Source organism: Phyllobates terribilis, unplaced genomic scaffold (genome assembly GCF_046119375.1).
Source record: "Phyllobates terribilis strain yellow unplaced genomic scaffold, ASM4611937v1 Scaffold_99__1_contigs__length_5935540, whole genome shotgun sequence".
In the NCBI taxonomy this organism is placed as follows: Eukaryota; Metazoa; Chordata; class Amphibia; order Anura; family Dendrobatidae; genus Phyllobates; species Phyllobates terribilis.
Window position 1 is genome coordinate 2855307 of NW_027362859.1, and position 22409 is coordinate 2877715.

Consider the following 22409-nt stretch of genomic DNA (forward strand, 5'->3'; position numbering starts at 1 on the left):
CTCTGGTCGGACAGCGAGACAAGTCTCTCTTCCAACACGAAAGAGCTGTTGGCAGCGAGAAACGCTCTAAAAGAATTCAGTTCTGCTCTTCAGAGTCCTCACGTCAGGATAATGTCAGACAACAGATCAACAGTCGGCTACATCAATCATCAGGGGGGTACCAGGTCTCTCCCTCTGATGTTAGTAGCGGATCAGATCTTCAGGTTTGCCGAGAGTCGGCTGGTCACGCTCTCGGCGCTGCATATAAAAGGGGAAGAGAACATAAAGGCCGATTTCTTGAGTCGTCACACCTTGAAACAAGGAGAGTGGGAGTTGAATCCAGCCGTTTTTCAGCAGATTGTGGGTCGGTGGGGACAGCCCCAGATAGACCTATTTGCAAACAGACACAATCGGAAGACCGAAACCTTTTGCTCCCTGAATCCAAAAGAGGGGGCGTTTGCGGTGGACGCGCTGCAGATTCCATGGGATTTTACTCTAGCTTATGCCTTTCCCCCTTTAGTACTGATCCCTACTATCCTGAGGAAGATCCGAGAGGAACGGGCGAGGGTTATAGTGATCGCCCCGTTCTGGCCCAAGAGACCATGGTTCACTTGGATGAAGAGAATGTCCCAAGCAGATCCATGGGTTCTTCCGGACATCCCGGATCTCCTCAGGCAGGGCCCAGTCTGTCATCCCCAAAGAGCAGGCCTGCATTTGACGGCCTGGATTTTGAGAGGTCGCTATTGACGCAAAAGGGGTTTTCTCCGGATCTTGTTACTACCCTTCTGGCAAGTAGAAAGCCGATAACAACTAGAATCTATGGTAGAACCTGGGCTAAGTTCTTGTCTAACTCGGGTCAGTCCGCCAAAGGGAGGATTCCTATTGAGGCCATACTAGAATTCCTCCAGAAGGGGTTAAATATGGGACTAGCCACCAGTACTCTTAAAGGTGCAGGTATCAGCTCTGGGGGCACTGTATAATTATGACTTGGCAGCAAATAGATGGATCATTAGATTTATTAAAGCTTGTCATAGATCCAGACCTATTCCTATTCCAAGAATGCCTCCTTGGGACCTTAATTTAGTTCTGGAAGCATTAACCAAACCTCCCTTCGAGCCCTTAGAGAAGGTTTCAGAAAAAATCTTAACTTTAAAGACTGCTCTACTGGTAGCCCTGACATCAGCTCGTAGAGTCAGTGACTTGCACGCACTATCCGTTAACAATCCATTCACTCAAGTATGTACGGATAGAGTAATCTTAAGACCAGACCCGGCCTATCTTCCAAAAGTAGCCTCCAAATTCCATAGGACGCAAGTAATCACTCTCCCTTCCTTCTATCCTAATCCTAGGGATTCTGAGGAACATAAGCTTCACACCTTAGATGTTAGGAGGGTGTTAGTCCGGTATTTGGAAGTGACAAAAGCCTGGAGAAAGAGTGACGCCTTTTTTATATCCTTTCAGGGGGCTAGGAAAGGACTTAAGGTTACAAGGGGGACCATAGCTAGATGGGTCAGGGATACTATTACCTTAGCCTACTCTTCTAGCAATCTGCCGGTTCCAGAGAACCTGAAGGCCCATTCCACCAGAGCGGTAGCTGCTTCCTGGGCTGAGAAGGCGGATGTGCCCATCGACATCATATGTAAGGCGGCAACTTGGTCATCCCCCGCTACATTTTACAGACATTACCGTCTTGACCTTTCCTCTTCTACTGATGTCCTTTGGTAGGAAGGTGTTGCAAACGGTGATCCCTCCCTCTGGTATTTGATCTCTATAAATCTCTCAGGTGGTGCTGTCATGGGAGAAGGGGAAAAGATCCTAGTTACTTACTGGTAACGGGATTTTACAGAGCCCATGACAGCACCCTATTAATTCCCTCCCCTTTATCACTGTGGTGTGCACTTTTTAAGGTGTTTAGTACAAATATTGAGGTGGTGGTTATGTATTAACCTGTCTTCGGAGGCCCTCTCATGCTCTGAAACAAAACTGATGCGGAGGAGAGGTACCGCCTTTTTATTCAGTAGGTTCCTGTCCTTGGTGGGCGGATACCCTCTCTCAGGTGGTGCTGTCATGGGCTCTGTAAAATCCCGTTACCGGTAAGTAACTAGGATCTTTTGCTGCCGTTCTTTAATCTTTTTTCCTACTTAGGTGCATTTTCTAGGCTTTAATATGTATTAGGATATACTTTTACCCTGTAGCCTAAGGGGTCAGGGCACTGATACCACTAATAAAGATCTGCTATCTTCGGTATGAGCTATCTATATTAGTACCTATATATAGACAGCGGTATGACTAACCTCTTATATAGCAACTGCTTCTGACCTACCTCATAAGCACCTGCACTTTTATTGAATGCTTCATTGCATTTTAACAATATATTCTTATTTTTTTGGCAGCCCAATTATGTATTTACATCAGAAAATAATCATGTTAATTTGTCTCATGCTCCTCATTAGTGCTCCTCTATTGTTTTACTATTAACTGTCTCTGTTTCTGCAATTCATATTTTTTTCCTGTATAAATTATAATTAATACAATTTTGTAATTTTTTCACTATTATATGGGACGCTGACTCAAAGTTTTTCCCTCTTGTTTCTTATGTATGGAGGACTATGTGGGGCCCATTATTCTGTATGGAGGACTATGTGGGGCCCATTATACTGTATGGAGGACTATGTGGGGCCCATTATACTGTATGGAGGACTATGCAGGGCCCATTATTCTGTATGGAGGACTATGTAGGGCCCATTATTCTGTATGGAGGACTATGTGGGGCCCATTATACTGTATTCTGGTCGGCCCACGACTTTGTCAAAGTTTTTCATTTTGGCCCTCTGCATGTTTTAAGCTTTACATCCCTGATGTAAAATCAGTATGGGTAAATGTACATGAAAATGGCAATAATGCAAAGCTGCTAATTGGACTTTGCTACAAGCCTCCTAATATAGCTGAACACGAAGAGGATAATATGCTGCAACAAATTAAAAAGACAACAAAAACAAGTCATGGTCAAAAGTGTAGGATCCCTTGAAATTGTTCCAGAAAATGAAGTAATTCTCCCAGAAAATTATTGAAATTACACGTTTTGTTATACACGTTTATTTCCTTTGCATGCATTGGAACAACACAAGAAAACAGAGAAAAAAAGGGAAATTGAACATAATTTCACACAAAATAGGGCGGACAAAATTGTTGGCATCTTGCCAAAATTGTGGGTAAACAACTTTGTTTCAAGCATGTGAAGCTTGTTCAAACGCAATTGTGGCAAGTAACAGGTGTGGGCAATATGAAAATCACAACTAAAACCAGATAAAAATGGGAGAAATGGATTCAATCTTTGCATTGTGTACATATGTGTGGCACACTAAGCATGGAGAAAACAGAAAAAGGAGAAGAGAACTGTCTGAGGACTTGAGAACCAAAATTGTTGAAAAATATCAACAATTTCAAGGTTATAAGTCCATCTTTAGAGATCCACATGTTCCTTTGTCCAAGGTGCACAGATAATGAATAAATTTACAACCCATACAGTCAAATATGGTGGAGGTTCAAAGGTATTTTGGGGTTGCTTTGCTGCCTCTGACTGTGTGCAAGGCATCAGGAAATCTGAAGATCAGCAAAGGATTTTGGGTCACAATATAGTGCCTAGTGTCAGAAAGCGGAGTTTGCGTCCTAGGTCATGGGTCTTCCAGCATGAAAATGAGCCCAAACATACTTCAAGAAGCACCCAGAAAATGGATGGAAACAAAGTGCTGGATAGTTCTGCCCAGCAATGAGTCTGGATCTAAATCCCATTGAACACCTGTGGAGAGATCTTAAAATTGCTGTATGGAGAAAAATATTAAAATTTGAGAGTCCTCAGTGGTAATCTCTTCAGTTAGCCATTAGTCAGTAAGCTTTCGAGACTACTCAGGTCTCTTCATCAGACAAAGTATAACACAAAATCTGAAGAGTCACATATTTATACATAACAGGGCACAGGAATAATGCAATAGATAAGACAAGTGACGTGAAGCAGAACTATCAGTTTCGGAAAAGGATAAGCAGTTGTGGCCGTAAAACTGTGTGGCCACAAGTAGATCTATTCTTTTTTTCTTTTTTTGTGTGGCGATGAGAATTCATCTAAGTTTTTGCCTTGCCTCCCCTACATACAGACCCCCAGTTGGACATTTGCTACATATAATTAAGTACATTACATTAGATGTGATGCAGCTGAAAGTAGCTGGGATCTTGTAGTCCTGATGTGAGTTGGGAATCTTTATCTTGTCCATGGTCATTATAAATGGACGGGTTTGACATATACAGTTGGTGAGGATGAATTTTGTAAGTTTCACCACAAAGGTGAAACTATCCTCCCGGTCAGTTTGCTTTCCCTCCCAGTATCTTTTCATTCTAACAATGTTAGGTTTCTGGGAGATTATACTTGTTCCTTTTATTTTTGGTTCTCCTTAGCTTGCCTTCTTTGCCCTATATGAATGTGTTTTTGTTTCTCATTCAGGGTTTTCGTATTTTACTTCATACTTTCCTTTCCCCTTGTGGATACTGTGTTGCGGCCTCCCCTCTGGTTCCTCAGGAGGTATGAAAAACTCCTCAACGACTTATTAGGGAGTTAGGTCTGTGGTGGCGTTTTTAGTTGTACAGATAGGGCCTTTCTTGTCTGTACAGAGACTAGTTGGGTGAAGTTGCAGCATTCTCCCCTGTGTGAGTTCTCTGATGTTTATTAAGATATGATTTCTGTACAAAACATTTCCCACAATCTGAACATGAAAAAGGCTTCTCCACTGTGTGGGTTCTCTGGTGCTTAAGAAAACTAGATTTATGGTTAAAACATTTTCCACATTCTGAACATGGAAAAGGCTTCTCCCCTGTGTGAGTTCTCTGATGTTTGATAAGAGTAGATTTCGCTGTAAAATATTTCCCACATTCTGAACATGAAAATGGCTTCTCTCCTGTGTGTGTTCTCTGATGTATATTAAGATTTGATTTCTGTACAAAACATTTCCCACAATCTGAACATGAAAATGGCTTCTCTCCTGTGTGAGTTCTCTGATGTTTGATAAGAGTTGATTTCTCTGTAAAACATTTTCCACATTCTGAACATGGAAAAGGCTTGTCCCCTGTGTGAGTTCTCTGATGTTTGAAAAGATTTGATTTATGTACAAAACATTTCCCACAATCTGAACATGAAAATGGCTTCTCTCCTGTGTGAGTTCTCTGATGATTGATAAGAGTTGATTTGTCTATAAAGCATTTCTCACATTCTGAACATGAAAAAGGCTTCTCCACTGTGTGGGTTCTCTGGTGCTTAAGAAAACTAGATTTATGGTTAAAACATTTTCCACATTCTGAACATGGAAAAGGCTTCTCCCCTGTGTGAGTTCTCTGATGTTTGATAAGAGTAGATTTCGCTGTAAAATATTTCCCACATTCTGAACATGAAAATGGCTTCTCTCCTGTGTGTGTTCTCTGATGGTTGATAAGAGTTGATTTCTTTGCAAAACATTTCCCACATTCTGAACATGAAAATGGCTTCTCCCCTGTGTGAGTTCTCTGATGTATATTAAGATTTGATTTCTGTACAAAACATTTCCCACAATCTGAACATGAAAATGGCTTCTCTCCTGTGTGAGTTCTCTGATGTTTGATAAGAGTTGATTTCTCTGTAAAACATTTTCCACATTCTGAACATGGAAAAGGCTTGTCCCCGGTGTGAGTTCTCTGATGTTTGAAAAGATTTGATTTATGTACAAAACATTTCCCACAATCTGAACATGAAAATGGCTTCTCTCCTGTGTGAGTTCTCTGATGATTGATAAGAGTTGATTTGTCTATAAAGCATTTCTCACATTCTGAACAGGAAAATGGCTTCTCTCCTGTGTGAATTCTCTGGTGCCTAACGAGACTTGTTTTCTGATTAAAACATCTCCCACACTTGGAGCAAGAAAATCTATTCTTCGCTGTGTGAATTTTTTGATGTTTAAGAAAAGACTTTTTGAGAGGAAAATTATTTCTATATTCTGAATGTGAAAATGTCTTCTTTGCATTGGGAGCAGTTTGTTTTTTAATGCTTATTTTGTGACTTTGATTTTCCATAGTAGTCGGTAATGAATCAGAAGACAGGATCTGTTTCAAAGGATCAGATGACAGATCTTTGCTGTGAAGGGATGATGGTATATCTGGAGTAATGGCATTCACTTCAATTGTATGCTGTGGGATCTGAAAATTATCCGATTTGAAAATTGAAGATATCAGCTGTCCCTCTGATCTCCTGGTACAGACATCTGCCAATAATAAAACTATTTATTATTTTTTAATAAAAAAATACTTGAATTTTATATTTTTGAACATTTCTACTTAAATTGTCTGTAAAAAAGGCAAGTTATATTAAAAAATTCACTTATTCACCAGGACAATGACTGTCTAATAGAAAACCTCATAGGATGGACCAGGAGCGTGGTGTTCAACTGTTTGTTCATTCTGCCTCCCAAATATGGAGTAAAAGGCGCAGGCTCTGTCCAGCTACTAAGATTAGGTTTGCTGGTACCTGTAGTACCATCGAGTCTGACAGTATGGGTGTGTGTGTGCAGTCCAGCTGGAGTAATCTGCTCCCTGCTTCAGCAATTTGGAAAGCACCGCACCCTACTAAAGCTGGAAGCATATTGCCGGAAGCTGCCAGATACAGCCTTGTTCTCCTCTGGTTCAGTCCTCTGTGCTCAGCTCCCGGCCTGTGTATTTGTTTCCTGTTGTGACCTCGGCCCGTTTACTGACTACTGGTGTCTTCTGATTTTGTATTTTCTCTATCCTCTTGGTTCTGACCCGGCTACCTGACTATTCTTCTTTCCATCTCACTCCACCGAATAGCAGGTAACACCATGGCCCAAGCCTAGGGGTCTCTGTGTAGGTTCAGATCCATGTAGAAGAGTTAAAGGGTGATGAGCAAAGTAATTTGTGAAATCTGTAAACAGGGTAGATAGTTATAAGCCTGTTCGTGGTAGCCATCTTTTGAGCATTCCTAATAGCTAAATGGCGCTCCTTCCCTTCTCAACCTCCCATGTGCCCAGACAGTAGTGTACAACCGTATATAGGGTATTGTCAGATTCAAAAGAAGTTGGAAAATAATTTGTAAGGTCCATTTGTTTCCTATTATCCTTTGTGAAGAATTCCAAAATTATCACCACATAAAGTGACACAAGTCAAATTTGAAAAATGGGGCCTGATTAGAAACATAATACTGACTGCGGGAAGGGGTTAAAGCAGAGGATTACTGAAGTCAAAAACTGTGACTATAGACAATAACACATCTACTGAAATGACCAAACTGAACAGTCTTCATCAGAGAAAAATGAGTAACTAGTGGTGAAACCTCTCTGGGGTAATTAGAGTATGGGGCTCGGGGGCTCTTCTCAATCTAAACTATCGCTAAGGGCCAATATTTTCTGGCAGATGAGTGTCAAGAAGAAATATTAGACATTCAAAGAGAACTTTTTTATAATACTGAAGAGCTGAGGTGTTTTAAATTTAGATCTCAGGCATTTGGAAGAGGTAATGGAGATCTTTTTGAAAGACGACCAGGGAGTTACAGACTCACATAAGTGAGGCCGGCCGATCCCACCAGAATGAAACTATCATAGAGAGTGAAAAAAATAAAAATATGTAAAAAAAATAAAGAATATATAAACATGTAACATCCCCAACAACCACGTATGTATGAGGGGAGAAATCCAACACTAAACTGGAGTTGCACTCATTTATGGTGGACCATTTGGCGCGAACAAGCCGGAACCCCGAAAACTAACCCGAATTTGAAATGCCGAACAAATTCGCTCAATACTATTTATGATGTGGAGTGGATCCATGAAACCAGGGCTGGAGCCATGCCAACACATCTCCTGCAGGCATGAACAAATGTATATTACAGCCATCAGCCACGCACAGCTTAGAGATATATCATGGCGCAGGTGTAATGTTTTCTGTGTAGTTTATGACAATCCTGTTTGAAGTTAGTTGGTTTCAAAAGAAATTGAAAAGTCAGGATAAAGGGAAACTCTGTTCTTATTGTACAGAAATTCACACTTGGCCCTCACTGCACATTTAATGTTGTCGATCATAAAAGTGAAGTTTGGTCAGAAAGACTGGACCTGGTCTTGTAGGGACCATATGAGCACATTCAGCAGCACAGAACGGAGAGAAGGTAGATTCATCTAATAAGATATCAGGGATCTAGGAAGCCAACAGCATCATTACCCTCCGCTTTCTCTTACAGGCCCATCATATTTTTCTTCAAGTGATTTTTTAATTTGTCAGCACATTCTACGTACGCTGTCATTTGGCTTTATAGTTTACAGACATGGGCAGGTAACGGTCAGCGTCTCCTAATCCCAGGGGGTAGGTGGATCCTTCAGGTTGTAAGTTCTATAGAAAAGGTCTTTCACAATTACACAAAGTAATTTGAATATTTTCGAACGGAGGAGAATGTTGGAGTCTAGCGGCAAAATGGTGATCACACGATTGTGATACGACTACACCACTGATAAAGCAGCCACAGACAGGGACTTCTCTGTATTCAGTGGTTACTGCTCACCTGTGTAGTCATATGTAGGAATCTCCTCTTTACACCGCTCATCACCCCTCACATATGTCTCTGTAGTATTAATATGGGTCAGATCTTCACCCTGAAACAAATATTGTAAAAGTCACTGACAGATGGAGAAGTCACATCTATGATCAGCTCTAATCCTGCCATCTCCACCATTCTCATTACACAAATATAAAACATAATAATGATGGATAAAACAGAACTGAAGACATGACATTTACAGCCGTCTACACATCATAGGGGAGATCTCATGACACCTTCTCTCTATCTACCTGAGGAACATTTGGATTTTCTTGTTTACAGTCCTGTGGAAGAAGACGACGGGGACATCTCTCTGGTGTTGTCCTCTTACTGGATAGATCTGGAGGAAACACATACAGGGACTGAATTCATTCTTTACATACAGATAATTATAGGCCGTGTGTATTTAGTCCTGTCTATTACCTGGTGATGTGAGGGGCTGGGGAACCTCCATCATGATGTCCTTGTACAGATCTTTGTGTCCTTCTAAATACTCCCACTCCTCCATGGAGAAATAGACGGCGACATCCTGACATCTTATAGGAACCTGACACATACAATGATACCGTCATCCCCCCGATCCCTTCACAGCGTTACTGTATAATGTCCCAGCATTCCCAGCAGTGTCACCTCTCCAGTCAGCAGCTCAATTATCTTGTAGGCGAGTTCTAGGATCTTCTGGTCATTGATGTCCTCATGTATTAGGGGGTGAGGTGGAGGCCCCGTGATTAATCTCTGGTTATGGAGAGTCACATTAATAAATCTCACTACAGACATTTCCAGAGTCCTCACCTCTCTAGTTCTGTCCATCTGTTATTTCCAAGAATGCTGTAATGTGACGTCATCAGAATCGCTCACCTCTCCAGTAAGCCGGAAGAGGATCTCTAGGGTGAGGTGTAATATCCTCTCTACCATCTTGTCCATCATTTTCCTGGATAAATCAGGAAAATTTTCTTATATAGACGATCTTCACTGAGAGGATCCGGTATTGTAGAGACCTGAATGAGGAAAAGATAAGCTGATGGATAAGACCATTTTTCTGCAAACGATGATGCGGAATCCAAAATGTACCACGAGTACCCTTCATCCCTTAATCTGGTGTTCAGGTCTGTTGCCTGTATATTAAAATCTGTGACAGTCGAGCAGTACCTTCTCAACCATAAAAATTGTCCCTTGGATTTTCCTCTTTTTATGGGGATGGGGGTGGTGGTTATCCCACTTCAGTAGTTTATTAGTGCTTGAAGGTTTCTGGTAGATGAGTGTCCCTAGGGTCCCGTTACAATCCTTCTTGATCAGTACATGCAGGAAAGGCAACTGGTAATAATTGGTGTTGGTCTGCTCCTTTAAATAAAATGTACTTTTCAGGTTATATCCTCAGTACCCTCATTTTTCATCCCTTCTTTTGAGGCCCACACAGTCAGACTCTACTGGCCCTTCTCCCTGCGAGTGGCGGCTGTGTATCGCCCTCCGGGCCACTCCCTTCAGTTTGTGGATCACTTTGCCACTTGGCTTCCAAAATTTCTATCCTATGACATCCCCACCCTCATCATGGGAGATTTTAACATCCCAATAGGCGATTCCCTCTTCCCATCTGCCGCTCATCTTTTATCGCTAACTTCCTCCTTCGGCCTTTCACAGCTTACTAATTCTCCTACACATGAAGATGGAAATACTCTTTGACCTGATCTTCACCCGGCTCTGTTCAATACATGACTTTACTAACTCTCCTCTTCCACTCTCTGATCACAACCTTCTTTCATTCTCTGTCAAGAACTGTCACCCTGCTCAAGACACCCTCACTTTCCACACTTATAGAAATATACATGGCATTAACACCCAGAAATTTATGAAAACGTTGCAATCATCATTGGCCCCAATCTCCACCCTCTCATGCCCTGACTCTGCACTGAAGCATTATAACGAAACATTGCAATGTGCCCTGGATAAAGGCGCACCTTCTACACAGAGAACAACTCGGCACAGACGGCGACAACCTTGGAACACGCTGCAAACACGTTTTCTCCAGCGGGGCTCCAGGTGTGCCGAACGGCTGTGGACAAAATCTAATCTGGCTGAAGATTTCCTCCATTATAAATTTATGCTTAAAACCTATAACTCCGCCCTTCACCTCTCCAAACAAACCTACTTTGAGGCTATGTGCCCACGATGCAGAAATGAAGCAGAAAATTTCTGCAGCATTTATGCATCTCCCTGGCGGAAAAAATGCATGCAGATTGTGCATGCGTTTTTCCTGCAGAATACATGCGGAATACATGCGGATTCACATGCGTTAACGCATGTGTTTCCGCATGCGGACTGACAAGCACTTTCCAGGCGATAGCATCACTTGGAAAGTGCTTGACAACTAGGTCACACTGTATAAATCCATGCAAACGGCATGGATTTATACAGTGTGACCGTAAAAATAAAAAAATAAAGCTATACTTACCTCCGATGCCGCCGTGTGTGCTGTCACGCTCCTTCCTGGTTCCTTCCTGGCTTGCCGGCATCTCGCGAGACAGCCTGCGGTCACATGACTGCGACGTCATCTCAGGTCCTGGAAGGAGAAGCGCTGCAGGGGCCGCCGGACAGGTGAATATAAACTTTATTTTTTATTTTATTCTTTTTTTTACAGGTACAATGGTACCCAGGTCTGGATGAGAGTCTTCTCTCCTCCAGAACTGGGTACCATCCGCACATTGAAACGCATATTATCCGCTTGTACAAATGTACAGACACGGATTCTATGCGTCTCAATGCAAGTCAATGGCATGGCTTCCGCAAAATTAATGAACATGCTGTGGATTTATGAGCGCTGCAGAAACGTTGCGGAAAAATCCGCAGCATGTGCATTGACATTGCGGAATGCCATTGGGGACCATGGGGTGCGGATTACCATGCGTTTTTGATGCGTTTCCGCAGCGGAAACGCATGAAAAAAGCATTGTGTGCACGCAGCCTAACAACCTCATCATCTCATGGCCCAATAATCCTAAACACCTGTTTGACACTTTTCATTCTCTCCTTAATCAAACAGCACATGCCCCAACCAAAAACCTCAGCACTGACGATCTGGACAATTATTTCAAAGAAAAAATTGACCATATCCGACAGGAAATTTTCTCTCAATCCCCAAATGTAATGCATGCTCCTCCCTCCCACATTGTATCTTGATCATTTTCTGACTTCGAACCAGTCACGGAAGATGAAGTGACAAGGCTCCTTACTTCCTCTCGCTCTACCACCTGCACCAGTGACCCTATTCCTTCACATCTCCTTCAGTCCCTTTCTCCAGATGTCACCACTCACCTAACTAAAATATTCAACCTCTACCTCTCATCTTGTATTTTTCCCTCCTTTTTTAAACACTCCAGCATACATCCATTACTTAAAAAAACATCCCTCGACCAGAACTGTGCTGCTAACTACAGACCTGTTTCCAATCTTCCCTTTATATCTAAACTCCTGGAACGACTGGTCCACTCTTGTATAATACGCTATCTCTCAGATAACTCCCTTCTTGACCCTTTACAATCTGGTTTCCGCTGTTTACATTCTACTGAAACTGAACTCACTAAAGTTTCTAATGATCTACTAACAGCCAAATCTAATGGTCACTACTCCCTGCTGATTCTCCTGGATCTCTCTGCAGCATTCGACACTGTGGATCTACCTCTCTGACCGCTCCTTCACTGTGTCTTTTGCTGGCTCCTCTTCTTCTCCCCTCCCCCTTATTGGCGGGGTTCCTCAAGGATCAGTCCTAGAAGCCCTTCTTTTCTACTTATATATCGCTCCTATTGGACAAACAATCAGCAGATTCGGTTTTTAGTACCATCTCTATGCTGATGACACCCAATTATACACCTCTTCTCCGGACATCACCCCTGCATTATTACAAAATACCAGTGATTGTCTTTCCGCTGTCTCTAACACTATGTCCTCCCTCTATCTAAAATTTAATCTGTCAAAAACTAAACTACTCCTATTTCCTCCCTCCACTAACCTATCTATGCCTGATATTGCCATTTCTGTTTGTGACTCCATCATTACTCGCCAGCAACATGCTGGCTGTCTTGGGGTCAAGCTTGATTCAGATCTTTCCTTCACTCCTCACATCAAATCACTCGCTCGCTCGTGTCATCTACACCTTAAAAACATCTCTAGAATCAGAAATTTTCTTACCTTTGACTCTGTAAAAACTCTTATGTAGCTCTTATTCATTCTCGTCTGGACTATTGCAACTCTTTACTTATCGATCTCCCCCTTTATAAACTTTCCCCTCTCCAATCCGTCCTGAACGCAGGAGTCAGGGTCATATTCCTCACCAACCGATACAACGATGTCTCTTCCCTGTGCCAGTCATTGCACTGATTGCCCATCCAATACAGAGTTCAATATAAACTTATCGCTCTTACCCACAAAACTCTTGATGATTCAGCAACGCCCTACATCACCTCCCTCGTCTCAGTCTACCACCCTACCCGTGCCCTCAGTTCTGCTAATGACTTAAAACTAAAATCCTCCGTAATCCGAACCTCCCACTCCAGTCTCCAAGATTTCTCGCATGCTGCTCCAATTCTTTGGAATGCACTACCCAGGACAATTTGATTAATTCCCAATACCCACAGTTTAAAGCGTGCCCTAAAAAACCATTTCTTTATACTGGCCTATCACCTCAACACACTTATCTAACTGTCCCAGTTTGGCCCATATTAAAATTTTCTTCAAAATCATGCTCATACCATTCATGCACTGAATAGCCTCTGTCTGTACTGTACACATACTGGCTGGCGACCAGTTCATGTGGTGTTATGTACTTACCCTATTTAGTATATTAAGGCTGTATTATACAATATATGTACATTTTACCTTTTGTGTCTCCCCTATTACCTTATAGACTGTAAGCTTGTGAGCAGGGCCCTCACTCCTTTTAATATCTGAGTTATGCTTATTCTGTAAAGTCTGTATTGTCAATATAAGTCCCCCTTAAAATTGTAAAGTGCTGTGGAATATGTTGTCGCTATAAAAATTATTATTATAATAAATTCAGATGTAAATCTAAGGCCCACTCTATTGATGTTGAGTTCCCCGACAAATTAAAAAGATTGTTCACTCGTCCCTGACCAGGTGATAAAAATGCAGTCAATATATTTGTACCATACCCCAATATATGGATGCCATCCCTGAATATTGAGGATTCCTCCCACCAGTCCAGGGATAGGTTAGCATATAAGGGAGCACAGAGGCTCCCCATCGCAGTACCCCTGAGCTGGTGGAAATACTTCCTATCAAAAAGAAAGAAGTTATGAATAAGAGTGAATTTTAGAAGATCCTCCATGAAGTCATTATGTCTGCTACACTCTATTGATCTCAATTCAAGAAATGTCTTACTCCTCTGATATCATCCTCATGCGGAATATTACTGTACAAAGCCTCAATATCTAGTAAGGCCTGCTCCCCTACATGCATGTATACATGCTCGAGGGTCTATATGGAGGGGAGCAGGGAAAGGAAAAAACATTCTCCAGAGGGATTATTCCAACTGCAGGACCTCAGGCGGTACTGGGGGAACATTATACTGTGGGGGGGGGGGTCATACACACTGCATAAGGGGCATAATGGGGGCATTAAACTGTGTGGGGGCATCATACACACTGCATAAGGGGCATAATGGGGGCATTACACTGTGTGGGGGCATCATGCATCCTGCATAAAGGGCATAATGGGGGCATTACACTGCGTGGGGGCATCATACATCCTGCATAAGGTGGATAATGGGGACATTACACTGTGTGGGGGGGCATCATACATCCTGCATAAGGGGCATAATGGGGGCATTACACTGTGGGGGCATCATACATACTGCATAAGGGGCATAATAGGGGCATTACACTGTGTGGGGGGCATCATACATACTGCATAAGGGGCATAATGGGGGCATTACACTGTGTGGGGGGGGCATCATCACACTGCATAATGGGGGCGAAACCCTGTGTGGGGGGGCATCATACATCCTGCATAAGGGGCATAATGGGGGCATTACACTGTGTGGGGGCATCATACATACTGCATAAGAGGCATAATGGGGGCATTACACTGTGTGGGGGGCATCATACATCCTACATAAGGGGCATAATGGGGGCATTACACTGTGTGGGGGCATCATACATACTGCATAAGGGGCATAATGGGGGCATTACACTGTGGGGGCATCATACATCCTGCATAAGAGGCATCATGGGGGCATCATACATACTGCATAAGGGGTATAATGGGGGCATTACACTGTGTGGGGGGCATCATACATACTGCATAAGGGGCATAATGGGGGCATTACACTGTGTGGGGGCATCATACATACTGCATAAGGGGCATAATGGGGGCATTACACTGTGGGGGCATCATACATCCTGCATAAGAGGCATCATGGGGGCATTACACTGTGTGGGGGCATCATACATCATGCATAAGGGGCATAATGGGGGCATTACACTGTGTGGGGGGCATCATACATACTGTATAAGGGGCATAATGGGGGCATTACACTGTGTGGGGGGCATTATACATCCTGCATAAGAGGCATCATGGGGACATTACACTGTGTGGGGGGCATCATACATACTGCATAAGGGGCATAATGGGGGCATTACACTGTGTGGGGGGCATCATACATCCTGCATAAGAGGCATCATGGGGGCATTACACTGTGTGGGGGGCATCATACATCCTGCATAAGGGGCATAATGGGGACATTACACTGTGGGGCCAGTAAAGGGGTCCTGTACTATGAGAACAATACGTTTCCTCCCTTCCTGTCTCTATAGTTGGGTCGTATGTATCTATTGCAGGAAACAGAACAAAAACCTTATGATTCTTATAAAGGGGCAACACAAGACCCCAAAAGAGTCTCCGTGCTGAAGGGGTTAATGCCCCCTGCGCCCAGTAATGGGGTCTCCACATACCTCCACCTGCAGAGCCGCCACCACATATATGGCTGCTCTGTGCGCACAGGAGCTGTGATGAGGTCACAGGAGGGGAGGAGTCAGGGGTCACATGATCAGGGGCCTCAGTGGATGCAGGACTCTGCTGTGCTGGTTGTCATGGTGCTGGATGAGGGGAAGTTTATGTGTGGGGTCAGGAGGGGTTTACAGTGTGGATGTAGCAGAGCCGCGTGTGTACGAGGTGTACGGAGCGGAGCCGCGTGTGTACGAGGTGTACGGAGCAGAGCCGCGTGTGTACGAGGTGTACGGAGCAGAGCCGTGTGTGTACGAGGTGTACAGAGCGGAGCCGCGTGTGTACGAGGTGTACGGAGCAGAGCCGTGTGTGTACGAGGTGTACGGAGCGGAGCCGCATGTGTACGAGGTGTACGGAGCGGAGCCGCGCGTGTACAAGGTGTACGGAGCAGAGCCGCGCATGTACGAGGTGTACGGAGCGGAGCCGCGTGTGTACGAGGTGTACGGAGCAGAGCCGCGCGTGTACGAGGTGTACGGAGCGGAGCCGCGTGTGTACGAGGTGTACGGAGCAGAGCCGTGTGTGTACGAGGTGTACGGAGCAGAGCCGCGCGTGTACGAGGCGTGCGGAGCAGAGCCGTGTGTGTACGAGGTGTACGGAGCGGAGCCGCGCGTGTACGAGGTGTACGGAGCGGAGCCGTGTGTGTACGAGGCGTACGGAGCAGAGTCGCGCGTGTACGAGGCGTACGGAGCGGAGCCGCGCATGTACGACGCGTACGGAGCGGAGCCGCGCGTGTACGACGCGTACGGAGCGGAGCCGCGCGTGTACGAGGTGTACGGAGCGGAGCCGCGCGTGTACGAGGCGTACGGAGCGGAGCCGTGCGTGTACGAGGCTTACGGAGCGGAGCCGCGCGTGTACGAGGCGTACGGAGCGGAGCCGCGCGTGTACGAGGCGTACGGAGCGGAGCCGCGCGTGTACGAGGCGTACGGAGCACAGCCGCGCGCGTACGAGGCGAGCGGAGCCGCGCGCGTGCGAGGCGTACGGAGCGGAGCCGCGCGTGTGCGAGGCGTACGGAGCGGAGACGCGCGTGTACGAGGCGTACGGAGCGGAGCCGCGCGTGTACGAGGCGTACGGAGCGGAGCCGCGCGTGTACGAGGCGTGCGGAGCCGCGCGTGTACGAGGCGTACGGAGCGGAGCCGCGCGTGTACGAGGCGTACGGAGCGGAGCCGCGCGTGTACGAGGTGTACGAGGCTTATGGAGCGGAGACGCGCGTGTACGAGGCGTACGGAGCGGAGCCGCGCGTGTACGAGGCGTGCGGAGCGGAGCCGCGCGTGTACGAGGCGTGCGGAGCGGAGTCGCGCGTGTACGAGGCGTGCGGAGCGGAGCCGCGCGTGTACGAGGCGTACGGAGCGGAGCCGCGCGTGTACGAGGCGTACGGAGCGGAGCCACGCGTGTACGAGGCGTACGGAGCGGAGCCGCGCGTGTGCGAGGCGTACGGAGCGGAGCCGCGCGTGTGCGAGGTGTACGGAGCGGAGCCGCGCGTGTGCGAAGTGTACGGAGCGGAGCCGCGCGTGTGCGAAGTGTACGGAGCGGAGCCTTGTGTGTGAGAGGTGTACGGAGCGGAGCCGCCGCGCGTGTACTTATCTCTATAAATGTACATACAGTACAGAATATATACATACTGACCCTATATACATACAATACAGAATATATACATACTGACCCTATACACATACAGTGCAGAATATATACATACTGACCCTATATACATACAGTACAGAATATATACATACTGACCCTATATACATACAGTACAGAATATATACATACTGACCCTATACACATACAGTACAGAATATATACATACTGACCCTATACACATACAGTACAGAATATATACATACTAACCCTATACACATACAGTACAGAATATATACATACTGACCCTATACACATACAGTATAGTATACATACTGACCCTATATACATACAGTACAGAATATATACATACTGATCCTATACAGTACAGAATATATACATACTGACCCTATATACATACAGTACAGAATGTATACATACTGACCCTATACACATACAGTACAGAATATATACATACTGACACTATACACATACAGTACAGAATATATACATACTGATCCTATACAGTACAGAATATATACATACTGACCCTATATACATACAGTACAGAATATATGCATACTGACCCTATATACATACAGTACAGAATATATACATACTGACCCTATACACATACAGCACAGAATATATACATACTAACCCTATACACATACAGTACAGAATATATACATACTGACCCTATACACATACAGTACAGAATATATACAGTACAGACCAAAAGTTTGGACACACCTTCTCATTTAAAGATTTTTCTGTATTTTCATGACTTTGAAAATTGTACATTCACACTGAAGGCATCAAAACTATGAATTAACACATGTGGAATTATATACTTAACAAAAAAGTGTGAAACAACTGAAAATATGTCTTATATTCTAGGTTCTTCAAAGTAGCCACCTTTTGCTTTGATGACTGCTTTGCACACTCTTGGCATTCTCTTGATGAGCTTCAAGAGGTAGTCACCGGAAATGGTTTTCACTTCACAGGTGTGCCCCGTCAGGTTTAATAAGTGGGATTTCTTGCCTTATAAATGGGGTTGGGACCATCAGTTGTGTTGTGCAGAAGTCAGGTGGATACACAGCTGATAGTCCTACTGAATAAACTGTTAGAATTTGTATTATGGCAAGAAAAAAGCAGCTAAGTAAAGAAAAACGAGTGGCCATCATTACTTTAAGAAATGAAGGTCAGTCAGTCCGAAAAATTGGGCAAACTTTGAAAGTTTCCCCAAGTGCAGTTGCAAAAACCATCAAGCGCTACAAAGAAACTGGCTCACATGAGGACCGCCCCAGGAAAGGAAGAAGAAGAGTCACCTCTGCTTCTGAGGATAAGTTTATCCGAGTCACCAACCTCAGAAATTGCAGGTTAACAGCAGCTCAGATTAGAGACCAGGTCAAAGCCACACAGAGTTCTAGCAGCAGACACATCTCTACAACAACTGTTAAGAGGAGACTTTGTGCAGCAGGCCTTCATGGTAAAATAGCTGCTAGGAAACCACTGCTAAGGACAGGCAACAAGCAGAAGAGACTTGTTTGGGCTAAAGAACACAAGGAATGGACATTAGACCAGTGAAAATCTGTGCTTTGGTCTGATGAGTCCAAATTTGAGATCTTTGGTTCCAACCACCGTGTCATTGTGCGACGCAGAAAAGGTGAACGGATGGACTCTACATGCCTGGTTCCCACCGTGAAGCATGGAGGAGGAGGTGTGATGGTGTGGGGGTGCTTTGCTGATGACACTGTTGGGGATTTATTCAAAATTGAAGGCATACTGAACCAGCATGGCTACCACAGCATCTTGCAGCGGCATGCTATTCCATCCGGTTTGCGTTTAGTTGGACCATCATTTATTTTTCAACAGGACAATGATCCCAAACACACCTCCAGGCTGTGTAAGGGCTATTTGACCAAGATGGAGAGTGATGGGGTGCTACGCCAGATGACCTGGCCTCCAGAGTCACCAGACCTGAACCCAATCGAGATGGTTTGGAGTGAGCTGGACCGCAGAGTGAAGGAAAAGGGCCAACAAGTGCTAAGCATCTCTGGGAACTCCTTCAAGATTATTGGAAGACCATTTCCGGTGACTACCTCTTGAAGCTCATCAAGAGAATGCCAAGAGTGTGCAAAGCAGTCATCAAAGCAAAAGGTGGCTACTTTGAAGAACCTAGAATATAAGACATATTTTCAGTTGTTTCACACTTTTTTGTTAAGTATATAATTCCACATGTGTTAATTCATAGTTTTGATGCCTTCAGTGTGAATGTACAATTTTCATACTCATGAAAATATAGAAAAATCTTTAAATGAGAAGGTGTGTCCAAACTTTTGGTCTGTACTGTACATACTGACCCTATACACATACAGTACAGAATATATACATACTAACCCTATACACATGCAGTACAGAATATATACATACTGACCCTATACACATACAGTATAGTATACATACTGACCCTATATACATACAGTACAGAATATATACATACTGACCCTATATATATACAGTACAGAATATATACATACTGACCCTATATACATACAGTACAGAATATATACATACTGACCCTATACACATACAGTACAGAATATATACATACTGACCCTATATATATATATATATATATACAGTACAGAATATATACATACTGACCCTATATACATACAGTACAGAATATATACATACTGATCCTATACAGTACAGAATATATACATACTGACCCTATATACATACAGTACAGAATGTATACATACTGACCCTATACACATACAGTACAGAATATATACATACTGACACTATACACATACAGTACAGAATATATACATACTGATCCTATACAGTACAGAATATATACATACTGACCCTATATACATACAGTACAGAATGTATACATACTGACCCTATACACATACAGTACAGAATATATACATACTGACGCTATACACATACAGTACAGAATATATACATACTGATCCTATACACATACAGTACAGAATATATACATACTGACCCTATACACATACAGTACAGACTATATACAGTACATACTGATCCTATATACATACAGTACAGAATATATACATACTGACCCTATATACATACAGTACAGAATATATACATACTGACCCTATACACATACAGTACAGAATATATACATACTGACCCTATATACATACAGTACAAAATATATACATACTGACCCTATATACATACAGTACAGAATATATACATACTGACCCTATATACATTCTTTACCCTATTACCTTTTGTACATTGCTGATAAATCCGGACATAATGACGACACATGGACTGAAGAACAATAGGGATGAGAATCGTCCGTGGTTTCTAGATGGAGTCGGCTCGTCTCTGCTGTGAAGGGTTTGTCCGGTCAGTCGGTGCCGCTGCCAGGATTTCCCAGTGTTGATTAGCGCTGGGCTACAATGAAATGACAAGTTCATAAGTCTGGGACATAAAATATCACAAAGAAAAGCTTTAGGATTACAATGAAATTCTAATTTTATTAAATTACAATACAGGGAAAAATAAATATCTACTATATAATTGGCTTATCCCGTCTGTCTGTCCGTCCAGGAAATCCCGCGTCGCTGATTGGTCCGGCAGCGGCCAATCAGTGATGCGGGATTTCAGAACAAGATGGCGGCAGTTAGCGGCTCATCTGCCGCACGGAGGTCAGCGGCGATGCAGCCGGGAGATGACCGGCACTAGCGGGTCATCTCCCGGCTGCTCGCAGCAGAAGTACCCCGACTGGCGGCCTAGGCAGCGCCGCTCCCCGGTCCTCCCTTCACACTTGCCATCAGAAGATCAGAGACCCTAGCCGCTGAGTTCCCGACGGTAGCCGCATGGAGGTCAGCGGCGATGCAGCCGGGAGATGACCGGCGCTAGCAGCGGAAGTACCCGCACAGGCAGCGCCTCTCCCCGGTCCACACTAACACGGTTCACTGATTGGTCGCGACCAATCAGCAATATTGCCGCCAAATTTAAACAGTGCTCTACTGATTGGCGCGAAATTTAAAACACCGCTTCTCTGAATGGTCGCGGCCGCGACAAATCAGCGACTGGCGCAGCCCGGCCGCGAATTGGCGCCGGATTTGAAACACGCAGGCCACCGTCGGGAGATCAGCGGCGACGCAGCCGGGAGATGACCGGTGCTAGCCGGTCATCTCCCGGCTGCTCGCAACAGAAGTACACCGACCGGCGGCCTTGCTCCCTGGTCCTCCCTTCACACTTGCCGTCGGGAAATCAGCGGTCCTAGCCGCTGATCTCCTGACGGTAGCCGCATGGAGGTCAGCGGCGATGCAGCCGGGTGCTAGCCAGTCATCTCCCGGCTGCTCGCAGCGGAAGTACCCGAACAGGCAGCGCCGCTACCCGGTCCTCACTAACACGGTTCGCTGATTGGTCGCGACTATTTGCAGCTGCAGCCAAGGGGTCTCCTGTTTCGCTTTCCACAGTGAGTGATGGACTGTGGGCGGGGTTATCCCCCATCCCGTCACACCCGGCATCCACCGCAAGCGCATTCATTGACAGAGCGCGCGGTGGATGCTGGGTGTGACACGATGGGGGATAACCCCGCCCACAGCCCGTCATTCACGGTGGTACGTGGAACAGGAGACCCCTGGCTGCAGCCGCAAATAGTCGTGATGTAAGCGAAAGCAAGAGCTGGCTGCAGCCGGGGGAATTACGTCCTGGCTGTGCGTGGTCAGCGATGTTGTCACAAGCAGTATTGACAACATGACGTAATTACAAAATTCATTAGGGGCCCCGGGGGGATACATTGGGGGGTTAATTTAAAGTAGTGCACAACCCATTTAAATACTGCTTCGCTGATTAGTCGCGCCCGGTAGGCCGCATACATATTCTAGAATACCCGATGAGTTAGAATCGGGCCACCATCTAGTATAAAATATATATTATATACTGTATATATATATATATATATATATACACAGTGCCTACAAGTAGTATTCAACCCCCTGCAGATTTAGCTGGTTTGATAAGATGCAAATAAGTTAGAGCCTTCAAACTGCAAACGAGAGTAGATTTTATGAACAGAAGCATAAATCTTACAAACCAAAACGTTATGTTGCTCAGTTGAATTTTATTAAATTTTAAACATAAAAGTGTGGGTCAATTATTATTCAACACCTATGTTTAATATTTTGTGGAATAACCATTGTTTGCAATTACAGCTA

At 44.5% G+C, this 22409-nt stretch overlaps 1 protein-coding gene across 4 annotated transcripts; it reads right to left on the reverse strand.

Annotated features, from left to right (window-relative positions):
* Positions 1 to 3059: 3059 nt before the first annotated feature.
* On the reverse strand, positions 3060 to 20630 carry LOC141198703 (uncharacterized). Of its 4 annotated transcripts, none has more exons than XM_073663117.1 (7): positions 20463 to 20630; positions 9452 to 9591; positions 9224 to 9328; positions 9017 to 9140; positions 8845 to 8933; positions 8558 to 8648; positions 3060 to 6257 (listed from the first exon to the last, which is right to left on the reverse strand). In XM_073663117.1, exons 2-7 carry the CDS (start codon positions 9518 to 9520, stop codon positions 4645 to 4647), a joined length of 2091 nt encoding a protein of 696 aa, XP_073519218.1. In that variant the 5' UTR covers positions 9521 to 9591; positions 20463 to 20630; the 3' UTR covers positions 3060 to 4644. The 4 variants fall into 4 exon arrangements, with proteins under 4 accessions (XP_073519218.1, XP_073519216.1, XP_073519219.1 ...); XM_073663115.1 differs by lacking the exon at positions 20463 to 20630 and adding an exon at positions 15555 to 15621; XM_073663118.1 differs by lacking the exons at positions 9224 to 9328; positions 20463 to 20630 and having other exon boundaries at positions 9386 to 10979.
* Positions 20631 to 22409: the final 1779 nt, after the last annotated feature.